Genomic DNA, 14,802 nt, shown 5'->3' with positions numbered 1-14,802 from the left:
ATAATATATTGATTACTGTTTTAAAATATATTTAAAATGTTAAAAAAGTATATTTTTAATGCTTAACACAAAATAACACTAAAAAGCTAATAGAGAATCTGTCGTCTGGTACATATACCAGTTGGAAATAGAACATTGGTAACTCTTTCTGACAACCAATGCAAAAACTCGTCACTGAAATATTTGTCTGTCTAATTATTTATGTCATACTAATGATTACAATTATCTGATTAATTTATTATATATTGGAAAACTTCACTAATCCCGGGAACCCAGTTTAACACAGGATTAGTTAAATTATTTTTAATCCAGGAACTATAACACTATTTCAAATGCGAGTTTCTGTTAATGTTAAGGAGTAATGAATAAGACAGTAAATAAGAAAGAAGACTCTAAAAATGTTCATGGTTTTCTCCCTATAAAGTGTCGATGAGGAGAGTAATTGTTCAATCACTATCAGAAACATTGTTGAGTCTTTGTTTTTATTGAACCACTGAAAAGGGAGACAAGAAAGTTTATGGAACATCACTCAGACAGAGCCACCTTTTACATGATTTCATGACACCTAAGGAGCACTTCAATCAGACACCTAAAGAAGACAAGTCCTGTTTTATTTGTCAAAACAAAATCTACATTCATGATCGGTTCTTGCAACAAGAGAAATAAAAAATCATTGAGAATCATATAATTAAAAGAAAGTAGAGAATTTATTGAAGAAAACCGGGGTTGTATACAATATTGATACTGTATATGCTAATGCACACCCAGTTGTACAATAGGACAGTAGAATACAACAAACTTTATTAGTTTTGAGATGTATACGACCACCACTTGCAGGCTGAAACTGAAGCAGAAGATCCCCATGAAACTAAAATAGAATATAATTAATTGCTTCCAATTTTTTTGGCGAGAGGGCGAGCTTTACACAAAGCCTCAAGTGGAATTAACCTCGACAATGTGATCCAGTTGTTCTCTGTCATGTCAAGCTTTTCATCGTTAACTCGTTTCCAGTCAAAACATTGAATCAACAATCCCACAGTGTAGCTCACGCTCTGCATGGCCATGGGTTCTCCGGGGCAAGCCCTTCTTCCCAATCCGAAAGCCACCAACTTTTTCTCCTCTCCTTCTTCATCAAACCTCTCAGGTTTAAAGCTCGTAGCGTCCTTCCAATGTTCAGGGTCTCTCTGCATGGCCCAACCATTCACAATCACTATGGAGTCTTTCGGGATGTTGTATCCTCCGACAGTGATGTCTTCTGAAGACACGTGTGGAATTAGAATTGGAGCTGGGGGGTACAACCTAAGTGTCTCAAGAATGATCTTCCTAAGATAAGGAAGTTTTGGAAGGTCTGATTCATTCAACAACCGATCTTCACCCACCACTCTCTTCAACTCCTCTCTCGCCTTCTCCAACACCTCTGGTTGATTCAACAAATTCGACATAGCCCACTCCAAAGTTCCGGTTGATGAGTCCGTTCCGCCAAAAAGCATAGCCTACCGTGGAAAATTCATCATATGAAATCAGAAACACTGGTTTATATATATCGGTGCAGACAAAGCAATCAATAGATATAGATTCATTACCAAAGCAAGGCCTTTGATGATTTGGTCAGTGTAATACTCGGGTTGAGTCTCTTGCAGTTTGAGGAGATGATCGATCATGGAATTCTCACGATCCTTGCTGTTACGGTTCTCATCCAAGATCTTGTTCAAGATGGTATCGTACCTGTTGCTAATGTTCTTCAACCGCTTCTCGACGTTCTGGAAATCGAACCACCTCAGGAAAGGCAAGTAGTCACCCTTGTTGGATAAGCCCATGAGTTTGAGCATCTCCGACACGCAATCTCTGAACTCCCTGGCTTCCTCCACGTTCTTCATGTCGGTCTCCTCACCGTAAAACCTCTTCCCCGATATCATTCTCATGATGTTGTTGTAGGTCAAGTCGCTGAACATGGAAGTTATCTCCACGCGCGCATAATCCACGCTGGAGTTCCTGGCCAACCTGTTAATCAGGCGCTTGGTCTCGTCGCTCCGGATTCCGGAGAAGGAGTGGACGCGCTGCGTGGAGAGGACGTCGAGGGAGGTGATGCGGCGGAGGTTGCGCCAGTGCTCGCCGTGGGAGCAGGACCCTACGGTGGTACAGTCGTAGAAGATGTACTTCCCGGAGAGGGAGCGCACGCGGTTGGCCAAGGCGACGTCGTGTTTGGTGAAGCATTCTTGGTATGCTGCGGGTGAGGAAACAACAACCACGAGACGAGAGCCGAACCAGAGGGAAATGATTTTCCCATATTTTTGGGACACGCGCTGGAAAAAGCGGTGGATTGGTTGTTCGACGAGGTTAAGGTTGCCTATTATGGGAAGAGCATTGGGCCCTGGTGGAAGGTTTCTGAATTTTCTGCTTTGGAAAAGGAACCTGAGAGTAACGATTAGGACCAAAGCAAGGAGCGAGCAAGACAAAAAAAGAGACATGGTTGGTTCCTGGTTTTTTGCACCAGAAAGGTTGTCACTGCTATATGTGTGTATCAGTAGTTGCTTACACTGATGCGATATGCAGCATGGGAAGTGGCCTTTATATAATGCCCACTCATAGAGTCATAACTTTGCAAAAACATGATGACAATGCCATTTTAGCACAATATTTTACTAAACTTTGTCTTGGTCATCATGGTATTAATTTCATCGTAAATATAATTTTTTCTTGTTGAATTTTAACACAAGACAAGGACTTTTGGTCCATCAAATAATCAAAGGTGATTTAAAAAATCTTCATAAAATCGTTGTAAGCAGAAATTGGAGGTAGTTGAGGTTAATCGGTGGTCGTCACCTACCACTTCTCTTCCCTCCATTGTCATGTAGCAAGCATCTCACAAGTCCATAGTTTCTTATACATCCATAGATTTTTCTGCATGAACAGAAAAACAACACTGTATGAAAAGGTTTAAAATGTCTAACTCTATAAATTTAAACTGTTTCATAGTCATATTTTATTTCTTATAACTTTTTAGGTTAATTTAATACTAACTTTTGATGATGATAAAAATAAAAACTATATATTACAAAAATATTAAGCTGTGTATCAACTTGGACTCATGTATCGTCATGGTGATTGTGATGAAAGGAGGAGGATGGCGGCTTCAACCATTTGCAAACAGAGAACTGTAGTGGCACAAAAAAAAGACTATAATGTGGAAAATAGTTTTAATAATTGAAATAATAATTACAAGTTAATGAATCATTGTCAATCAATAATTTCAACTATGAATTTATATATATACGTTTGCCTACCATAAAGTATAAGAAATATGTTCCCACCATAACCACCTTTATGTTGATTCTCTTATATTTTTTATGAAAATACATCTTCATTTTTATATCATCAATTTGTCTTATCTTCTCGTTAAGTTCTCTTCCAACTCGCTCCTTTTTTAGTGATTAATTATAAAATTTATTTTAAAGGGAAATGATTTATATTTAGATAATTTACTTAGAAGAAAAATTAGTGAAAACAGTTAATTTTATAACTTTCCAAATTAGTTCCATAATTAGCCTTTGAATATGAATGACGGAGAAAAGTAAACTACTCATGCATCGTCAAAGTCAAAGACTCGTGTAGTCTAAAATGTTATAAATATCAAGAGAAAAATGACTGCTATCGTATATTTTAAAGTACACATTATTATTTATTAACGATATTAGTTTTCTTCTTTATATTTTTGGAAATATTTCACTCTCGAACTGAGATTACAGATATATTTTAACTGTATATAAAATAATAATTTCATCAAATGTAAATTAGTTTTAATTTCGAAGAAGTAAAAATTGTCTTTCAACAACGACGTTATAATTCTTTTTAATAACAAAGTATTGTTTTGGATAATTAAAATAAATATAAATAGAACCTTCAGAGAATTTGTGTAGTTTGAAGTCGCATGTGGTTCAATTCCATTCTGCTACACCGCAAGTGTAGACTTTTCAATGCAAAACATTTTGGGCAAATGAAAAATTTCCTTGTAGTTGGGGTAAGAGTAGTTTATTAAACTAGTGAATTTCCTATATTAAACTGTAGTTTTTAATTACTGATTTTCTATAAATAAAATCTTAGAAGTTAATGTATAAAGTAAAATTATTGCATAAAAAGACCTTCAATAATTTAATTATTTGATACTCCTATACAATATTATTTTTCGACTTCAGTTTTGACTTTGATTTTTAGGAAATTCGAGCTTCGCTGTTATGTTCCGCATGCTTGTATATAAAATAAATTTCTATATTACAATATTATTTTATGTCTATCAAAACAGTACTAATTTAAACTCTTTAACAAATATAGTTTGAATTTGAGTCAGAAAAACGTAGGTAGGAGTAACAGTTTATAAAAAAGTGATCAAATTAATGTATTTTTTTAAAATTAGTAATATGAGTAAATATTTTATACGAATGTCATCCTGTCAATAAAGAAAATACAACTTTACACTTTTTTTAATTAGATATTTAAATATTTTGTTTTGTTTTGTTTTTCTAGTCATGCTTTTCACGTAATGCTTTAAGGTCTTCGAAGATTTTTTTTATAATAATTAATCTGTATAATGTCATAATCAGAAAAGAAAAATAAAAACAATATTTTCATTGCGTCCAACTACACCCACTTTATATTTATCTATATATTCTTTTGACCATTTAAGCTATTTTATATTCATCTATATTTTTATTAAATAATGTCCTTAAATAATTACCAAGTACTTAAAAAAAATTATGTTACAAAAGTTCTTGCATTACAAATTTAAAACATAACTTACATATTTCAGAATATTTGTTTACTACAAATTTTAATTATAGTATCATTTATATATCATAAAAAGAAATAACTTATGATAAATTATAACTACATAAAATAATCGTGTGCTAGTTATACTTTTCCATAAATATAAGGGTTAAATATGTTTTTAGTTCCTGAAACTTCAATAAATTTAAAAATTAGTCTCTTTTCAAAATTTTATACCAATTTTATTATTTATTTAATTTTTTTTAATGTCGGAAATTCTATTCAAGTTCAAGGCTTATCCGTCAAAATTGTCTGTAATAAAAGCAAATTTGTCTTTCAAACGTATATTTACATATATTGTTGTCATGTCTCTTTTAATTAATGAAAACTGTTTGGTGAGTGACATTGGTAAGAAATGTTAAATATGACAACTATATGTTTTTTATTTGCAGCACTGATCGTTGTCATTATAATGATGTACACTTCTGTAATACTGGATATTTTTTATGATTTTCTGCTATTAAATATTTGGCTTAAATATTTTTCTGGTTTTCATTTTTGTAGTGTTTGTTGCGAATGGTTCTCATTTTAACAAAATGTTTAAAATGGTCCTCATTTTCGCAATTCATGTTTTATTTGGTCCTTTTCTGTAACCCCGTTTAAATCATTAAAGGAGCATTATACAGGTGGCACAGTTTGTATTAGGGTGTGTTACATGTACTGTACAGGTTGGGTAATTAGATATTTAGGGATAAATAAGTGAGCTAGGGTTTTGGTAAGGAATGTTTGGGCAGTTGGTGAGTTTTGGCAATCTTGTTTCTCCATTCCCAATTGGTGTTGTTGCAATCTTCTTCTTCTTGCAATCCCATTATATAGGTATGTTACGGTCCCAATCTTCTTCTTTTACGTCTGGTTGTAATCGTTGGAGGCAACCGTGTTGTATCACTTCGTGCACTGTTGGTGGTTCAACGAGAAATGGATTAACCCCGATTTGTAGCTGCAGAGAGATGGCAGCTGTGAGGATGGCAAGAACTCCAAAGAATATTGGTAGAAAATTTTGGGTACAATTTGTCTTTATTTTTGTGTTAATAATAAATTGGTTTTAATTTTTGGTTTATTGATTTACAAAGTGATGGTTCTAATAATGTGGGCTGCAACTTTTTCAAATGGTGGTGTTGATGAGAAGGATGTCATCATCATGACACAAATGAGGCAGATTAATGATTTGGAGAAGTCATTGAAGGTTGTTGAGAAGAGGCTGCAATTAGTAATAGGGTTCACTTGTGTTGTTGTTGTATTATTCGTACTGTTATTGTGTGTAATCTTTTAAAGTCCAATCTGTTTTGTACTATTGTTAAATGAAGAAATGAATTAGTTTGATTATGTTGATATTAGTCCCAACATGTTCAAAATGACATCTTAATATGAGCATTGAAGTAAGTGATATTGATCTAAGCTTGGGAAAAATTAAATTGATTTAAGTCTAGAAGAAGTTAAATTTATAGCATTAATTCATCATCATCAAAATGCACTACATCAATGTTTGACAAAAGTGAAATTGAACGAAGTTCAAGGAAAGTCAAGATGCAGTACATCAATAATGAATTCTACATCAGAAATTTCAAAAAATAACTAAGACGTTTGTAGCTGCTATCATGGCCTCCTCCTAATCTGTAATTTCATCCTAAACTGCTGAGATGGTTCTTCTGGTGTTGGTAGTGGTGCTGCAAGGAAGAAGAAGATTGGGACCGTAACATACCCATATAATGGGATTGCAGGAAGAAGAAGATTGCAGCAACACCAATTGGGAATGGAGGAATAAGATTTTCAAAACTTACCAACTGCCCAAACATTCCTTACCAAAACCCTAACTCACTTATTTATCCTCAAATATCTCTAATTACCACACATGTACAGTACACGTAACACACCCTAATACAAACTGTGCCACTTGTACAATGCTCTGTTAATGATTTAAACGGCGTTACAGAAAATGACCAAATAAAACACGAATTGCGAAAATGAGAACCATTTTAAACATTCTGTAAAAACGAGGATCATTCTAAACATTCTGTCAAAATGAGGACCATCTGCAACAAACACTATGAAAATGAGGACCAAAAAGGTATTTAAGCCTAAGTATTTCTATAGTATTTAATAGGACCACAGTTTCTTTTCTATTCGTATCTGTTTTTCTTTTTATATACATATTTGTTATTATAATAATGATGTACACTTATATTATGGGATATAGTTTATTTTTTTTGGCATTAAATATTCTTTTTTGGTATAAAATGAGATTTTGTGATAGATTTATTTCGGTGGTTGTAATTTAATCGTGTTGAGGGTATTGAAATTAAGAGATTGAAGAGGTTATCGAGATAAGTACATATGAAGTTATAAGATAACTTAGTAGTTTAAGAAAGAAAAGAGAGAGGGGAAGGTCAGGGTGAGAGAGATTGTGAATTTAACTCTCATGTTAACAAAACCTAATAATTAATAATTGTCGATTAAAAAATTTGAAAATTGAATCGAGAAATAAAGAATTACATTGTGAAAAACGTACTCCAAAACATGACTTTGGTAGGCATAATTGACATAAATGGCCTTATTTGAGAGATATTATATCAAAAAATATAAGATTTTACCACATCTCTCATTTTCTCATCATTTTTATTATTTTTGTTCTCATTCATCATTTATCATGTATTTCATCCAATTCACTGAGTACTAAGCTTTCAAGGTTGGTTCCATAATTTCATTATGGATTCTAAGGTTAAATTAAAATAATTTCTTTGTTCTTTTGATTATTGTTGTGATTTTCATTTATCTATGTCTTTTGCTTCTTAATCGAATAGAAAGTAATGATTTTAAATCTATATGCATACTAATGATATGAGATGAAGGGTTTTTAAAATCAATTGAGACTTTACTTTGATTTTATTTAGAAAGTTTCATGTGATTAAATAAGTTTTTACCAATAATTGAGACTTTACTTTGATTAAAGGTGATCACTTTAACTAAAATTAATCAAGACTTTACTTTGATTAATTAAGTTTTCTATTTGGTGAGGAAACAAAGGAATAGACATGATTAGACATAGTAAAATTTAATTGAAATTGTACTTTGGTTGAATTTACTATGGATAATCTAAAAGTTCTCACTATTAATTGATATTGTACTTTGATTAAAAGTGAAAATGCCAAAAAATGAATTGAGATTTTACATTGATTGATTTGTAAATCTACAATAATAATTAATTTAACAATAATCTTTAGATAACCGATGATGAAATCTATTTTAAAAGTAGTGGAATTAGCTTGTTTTACTACAATTGTTTCAAGGTCTTTTATTAATCTGCTGCTTCATTTATTCTCAAAGCCTTTACTAAATATTTGCATATCATTCATATGGTTTAATTGCATTAGGATAGAATTTAATAAGAGTAAAATATAATCAATTTTGTATTCGTTGGGATACGATTCAGGGTTAACTTAATCCTATCTAGTTTGTGCACTACTAACTTGACAATACTGAAGTTGCTACAATAATTAGTGGTAATTTGATCGTTTCATGACAACGATATCAAAATTTGGCGCCAACTCGTCCACTCCAAAGATTGTGATTGGCCATTGAGGGTCGAGAAGTTTAAGACCCGGGGCATATGCAGCCGAGGCAAAAAGGGTCATCTTTTTGCCTCGGTTCTCAATCGACGCATATCCCATCATTATTGCCTAGGTTCTGATGGCAACAAAAGTGTAATATGCGTTATAAATTAAAAAAAATGCACAAATGATCTTTCTCTCCTCTTCTCTAGCATTCCACTCTGGCCTTCCACACCATCTTTACCACACGAACCACGTCGGAACAATGCTAATGAAGTAGATCAAAAAGCGTGACCACGAGCAGATCGAGAACGATGCAGTTCCTTCGAACCACCATTGACGTAGCTTCGTTCACATTCCTGCAGTCACGAAACGAACCAGTTCTTCGCCAAAATCCCCTTGCAACAAGACAGAACGAACCTAGCGATCCAGAACGCGCCATGGATTCTTCCATGCAGACGAACCACAACGAACCTGGCCAACACACGTCCACCATGCCAGAAAACTAAACACTGAAACATCTGAACCAAGCCATCACAAACCTTAATCTCAAGATTCACCGCATAGCAACTCCTCCATAGATTTCCATAACCACCGCAACTAGAGTCATGAACATAGCAATGTCACAAACCCACTTAGAATGCAACACGTTAGTCACTCCATTGCTACATCTCCAACTCCTTGATAAAACTTACGTAGAGGATCGAAAAGGGAAATAGGAGGATTAGGGTTTTCGCGCACCAGAGGAAGGAGATGGATTGTTTCTGGTTTTGGGATTTTTATCACACCTTCTGCCTCGTTTCAATTGAAAATCGAGGCATATCACCATCTTCTGCCTTGGGTCCTAACACTTGAAGCCATAGAGTTTGAAAAAAAAAAGAAAAAGAAAATTGCTAACACTTTACTGCCTCGAGTCAGTAGCAACTAAGGCATAAACTGGCTTTACTGTCTTGGGTCAGTAACAACTGAGACATAAAGCTTTTGTTTTAAATTCAAAAATTTCAAGTGACAGGAGGAGGAAATTTTGGAGAGGCTTTAAGCCTCGGGTCCATCAGAACCGAATCATAAGACTAGTTTCTGTCTCAGGTCAACTGTAACTGAAGCATAAAATGTTGCATAAATTATAAAACTATCACTGCATGTTATATGTCTCATTTCCGCTATAACCGAAGCATAAATCCCGAGTTAGAAAATCCAAAATCACTAGTGTCTTTTGCATCAATTCATTCACTCTCAATTATTCAACCTCTTTAATTATTGCCCGATAAAAATTTCAAAAACACCTACCACGGTATTCGATTTAGTTTTATAATAATTTTTAGTCATTATAAATATTTTTATTCACAAAAACTGAATATAATAATTAAAAGATCTATAATATCTCATTCAAAAATTTCAAATAACTGATAGCTAACTCCATAGTTATTATAATCACGCGTGAATATTTTGTATATAGTTTATGATTTTCTGGAATTAAATATTGTGTCACGAAACTTGAATTTCCATGGTGAAGCCCGAATATAAAGATGCATTTCAAACAACTTACTTCCAATTATTCGAACTTTCTGTTGAACTTATTTTATACCACATGTGTAGTTTTATAAGTGTTTGAATTTTTTAAAATTATTTATAAGTTTTATAAAATTATTTGAAAATTTCCACACAATAATTTATGAAAAAAAAAACACTAATAGTATATACGAAAATAGTTTATTGTCTTGTATAATAATGATATGATTGAACTATATAAAAAAGGCCCTAGTATATACATTATGAAAGTGTTGACAAGTGGCTGCTATGGTTGGTGTTCAACGCAACAATTAATATATATTACTATTCCTCTAAAGAAAATATTTATTTTAGTTCATTAATTTCTTGGGAGACATTGTTTTAGTAATTAATTTTTAAAATTAACAAATCTTATAGAAATCATAATCATTTTAGTGTTTGCTACAGTTTATAACAGAGAGTTTCTTTTGGGTGATGTCACTTGTGAATTTTCTGAGGTAAGAAAGGATCAACGTTCTACTATTGTTGTCATTGTATAACCCAATCTTCACGCTATTCAAGTTGCAGAGCGGTAAGAAATGTGGAAATGGAGTAAAAATTATAATTGATTTGTGAATCAAAATATAATCTAATCACTAACATTAATTATGAAGATTTTATCTACTTCCTATTATTATTAGTCTTTATTATTAATTATAAACTAATTTAGAATCTAAGAAAAATAAATAGTTAAAAATTTTATAATAAATAAACACCAATTTAGATTCTCTAATTCATTTAACTATAATTTTTTATTCATGTTAAAAATTATCTTTGATATCAATATCTTTTAATTTATAAAATAATTTTAATGATTAATTATTTTTATCTCTATTATTGTGTAGTGATAATTGAAAAAAAATTCAATAACAATAACTTAAAAATTTAAAATTACACACACACACACACACACATATATATATATATATATATATATATATATATATATATATATATATATGTGTGTGTATTCTTTAATTAACATGTTATTCAACTACTTTCATTTTATTCAACTTATAACTTTCAATTACTTGGATTTTCAATATTTATCAATTAAATAAATGCCCTTTTCAACATTTTTTTTCTAGATAAAAGTTGTAGGAAATACTTTTTTTTCATCACAATGGGGATTACACATTTATTTATTTATTATTATTATTATTATCATCATCATTATTATTATTATTGTTGTTATTATTATTATTATTGTTCTTGTTGTTGTTATTATTATTATTATTATTATGAAAATTGTTATAGATTAGAAGAAAATAATCATATGCATACGCTGCTCCTAATTGTTTGTTTAAAGGCTGTTTTCGTTTATGTATAACTAAAAAATATTAATTTACTAACAATTCATTATTAGTTAACTTATAGTCTACGTTTTTTTTTCATTAAAAATTTTGACACTAATATAATTATTGGGATTTTATATTAACACTATATCATATCGATACAAACTCCACACTCATGAATGACTTCTATATATATGTGGTGGCGAGGAGACATAATTGGCTCTGGAATCTTGTGCAACTTCTTTCTTTAAATGGATGCAGTTTCTCCTAATTAAGATCACAAATGGTGAGAAGGTATGTTTTTTAACTGTTATTAAATATCCCTTTTAAAATCAAATAAATAAACATTAATAAGTTTGTATCAATTGCATGCACTACATTTTTTTACTACAGTTCAAGAGCTTCACAATTCCATCAACTTTCAAGTACTTCCATAATTCTTATAATTCTTCTATTTCCCTCAAGTTTCTCTTTTTATCATGGAAACTATTACATGACCCTTTACCAACTATGAATCCTCTTGCATAAACCTATGTTTTTTGCTTTCAAAATGAAAAACACACTGCTCATTTTTTTTTCTCTTTCATATCTCTCCTTTACAGGGAACTTTTTTTTTATTTGATGTATATATAAAAAAATTTATATATGTAGAAGTGAAGCCTTACATAAATTTCATGAAATTCCAGTTTAGGGCATAATGGTGGATTTTCCCCTACAATCTCTTAGTACTAAGGTCCTTTTGCTTATAAAAAAAACATCTTCTTAAGTTGAATAATTCTCTAATTATAAAAACAAAAATTAGTTATTTTTTATTCGACGTAAATTTTTTACTTTTTAATTAATTTTAGAAATTAAACATATATTAATTTTGTGTTAGAAAATCAATTCTAATCGATTGTATATCAATACAACGCATAACCAAACACGTATTTAGTTATCAAATTCTAGCATAAAGACCTTTCCACCAAAAATACATTTTGTAGGGTCATTGAATATTTCTCGTATACTTTTCTACATTAACTAACAATGACGTGATATCTCAATTTAAAAGGTCTGAAAATACTATATCAGATAACACATCATTTAATAGCCAGTGAGCAATAATTTTTAATAATAAATATGCATGACAATAAATTATGAAAAAGAGAAAGTATCAGAAAGAATATATTGTACACGATAAAAACTTCAATATTATAAAACTATCTTTTAAAAATATTTAATAGAAGATTAATAATAATATAAATTAACATAACCTACAACAGTGTACATTAATATTTTGGTCCTTTAATAATTGAAATAAGGCTTAATTATTATTTTGGTCCCCTAATTTGTTGGATTGGTTCATTTTGATCTCCTTATTATTTTTTGGTTCAATTTGGTCCTCTAATTTTTTAAAAGGTTCAATTTTGGTTCCCGCCGTTAAATCAACTTAACACCGTATCTGTACATGCCACGTGTCATTTTGTGGAATTTTCAATTTTTTTATTTTTTTTTAATTTTTTTTAAATAAACTGCCACGTGTCACCTTATGGTTGTGACACGTGTCAATTTGATATTTTTTTATTTAAAAAATGTACTGCCACGTGGCAGGTCACGATTGTACCACGTGAGTTAATATGGTTGTTTTCAATTTAGTCCCTCTATTTACAATTTTGATTCAATTTAGTCCCCTAATTTTTTAAAATGATTCAATTTTGTCCTCTCCAATTTGAGACCAAATTAATAATTAAGCTTAATTACAATTTATATATTTATGTTAAAATAATTTTTTACCATTTATACATTAAATCACTCCCTAAATACTCATGTTATTTCATTTCTTACATTTTTCACTTGTAATTTTTTATACTTGAAATTTTCTATACATGTAAAAAATATAATAATTTGAATAGTTAGATGGAGTAATTTAATCTATAAATATAATAAAAATTATTTTAATATGTATATATAAGTTGTAATTAAGCTTAATTACTAATTTGGTATCAAATTAGAGAGGACAAAATTGAATCATTTTAAAAAATTGGGGGACTAAATTGAATCAAAATTGTAAATAGAGAGACTAAATTGAAAACAATCAATGTTAGCTTGACACGTGGCACAATCGTGACTTGCCATGTGGCAGTACATTTTTTAAATAAAAAAATCTCAAATTGACACGTGTCACAACCAAAAAGTGACATGTGGCAGTTTATTTAAAAAAAAATTAAAAAAAAATTTAAAAAAATTAAAAATTCCACAAAATGACACGTAGCAAATCAAGGAGATGGTATTAAAGTTGACTTAACGACAAGGACCAAATTAAACATTTTAGAAAACTAAATTAAACCAAGAGACCAAAATGAACCTACCTAACCAATTAGGAACAAAATTAATTAAGTCTTGAGATAATGAAATTTGAGTTCCACGAGGTTGCGTGTGAAATCAAACTATGTTTTATTTAGCAGAAAGAAATATCTGAGTGAAATAGATGAAAAATAGTATTCTTTATTTAGATGTGATTATCTGAATTGAAAATGAAACATATAACAGTGACATCATGAACTGAAGCTACCTCTTAAAAGTTATCCATCACCACCTACCAATTAAATTTCAAACATTCATGTCTCAGTGTACCAAAAGTCAACTATGACTCTTTCTTCCCTTTCTTTTCTAGACAAATATGTCACTTTTCAAGAAACTCGTTTTAAATTCGTTGATTAGTCATTCAATAAAAGTTTTTAACTTAGTTCAAATATGTTATTCATTTTTTTCTTATAAAATTCAAAAAAAGTAAGCTCCGTCTGATGCTATATAAAGATTTTTTTAAGGTAATGAATGAATTTGTTTCTACACGGAAAAGTATGATGTACTGTAGAAACAAATTGAAGAAAAAGTGAACTAAAAAAAGAAAAAAAATATTAGTTTTAAATTTTCCAGCATGAACACGAAAATTTGCCGCGGAAGTTATGTAATCGATTATAAATAATAATTGATTATAGTTGTTAATATTTTATTAATAATTATGTTTTTAAGTAAATAATTGTAAATAACTAAAGTAATTTATTTTAATATATTATTATTATTTTAAAATATAATTTTATAAATATTTTTTAATTATATTAATATGTGAAAAATATTTAATTACATTAATCAAATTGATTACTGTCTCTTTTATCTTTTTCATTTTCTTTTTCTTTAAGTACACTTTCTACTTTTCTTTTTCTATTCGAACACAAGAGCACTAAAGTATTGTTCTTGAGTTTTTCATTAATGTTAATTTTGTCGTGTAGTTTTTCAAGTGGCTGGTTCTCCTAGTGACAGGTGGGAAACTATAAAACAGAAGTTATATCAAATATTAGTAAGAAGAATAAAAAATTTATGTCATATTTTTAATTGACTTGACAGTTTCTGATTGAAGACATAAGAGATAAGTTTTTTTTTTTTAAATCTATTCTTAAGTCTGTTTTTCAAAACAATTATTATATCTTAAAAGTAGAAGGGACGTTAATTTTTTTAATATATATATATATATATATATATATATATATATATATGTTTGTTGTTAAAATAATTGTTTCTAAAATTAAAATTTATGATTTAAATTTTAATATTTA

General features: G+C 30.1%; 1 protein-coding gene across 1 annotated transcript; it reads right to left on the bottom strand.

The window, feature by feature from the left end:
- Positions 1–688: 688 nt before the first annotated feature.
- Positions 689–2,556, bottom strand: LOC114164214 (isoflavone 2'-hydroxylase-like). Its single transcript, XM_028048792.2, has 2 exons — positions 1,584–2,556; positions 689–1,493 (listed from the first exon to the last, which is right to left on the bottom strand). Exons 1-2 carry the CDS (start codon positions 2,466–2,468, stop codon positions 885–887), a joined length of 1,494 nt encoding a protein of 497 aa, XP_027904593.1. The 5' UTR covers positions 2,469–2,556; the 3' UTR covers positions 689–884.
- Positions 2,557–14,802: the final 12,246 nt, after the last annotated feature.

This window comes from Vigna unguiculata, chromosome 9, assembly GCF_037176805.1.
Source record: "Vigna unguiculata cultivar grain cowpea cultivar isolate G323 ecotype 2 chromosome 9, ASM3717680v1, whole genome shotgun sequence".
NCBI classification, from domain to species: Eukaryota; Viridiplantae; Streptophyta; class Magnoliopsida; order Fabales; family Fabaceae; genus Vigna; species Vigna unguiculata.
This window is presented reverse-complemented; position numbering and strand designations above follow the sequence as displayed.

Excerpts from the sequence above, each read along its gene's own strand:
- LOC114164214 (XM_028048792.2), bottom strand. The coding sequence starts at position 2,468 with ATGTCTCTTTTTTTGTCTTGCTCGCTCCTTGCTTTGGTCCTAATCGTT. Across the intron at positions 1,494-1,583 it reads TCATCAAAGGCCTTGCTTTG|GCTATGCTTTTTGGCGGAAC; the intron begins GTAATGAATCTA and ends TTTCCACGGTAG.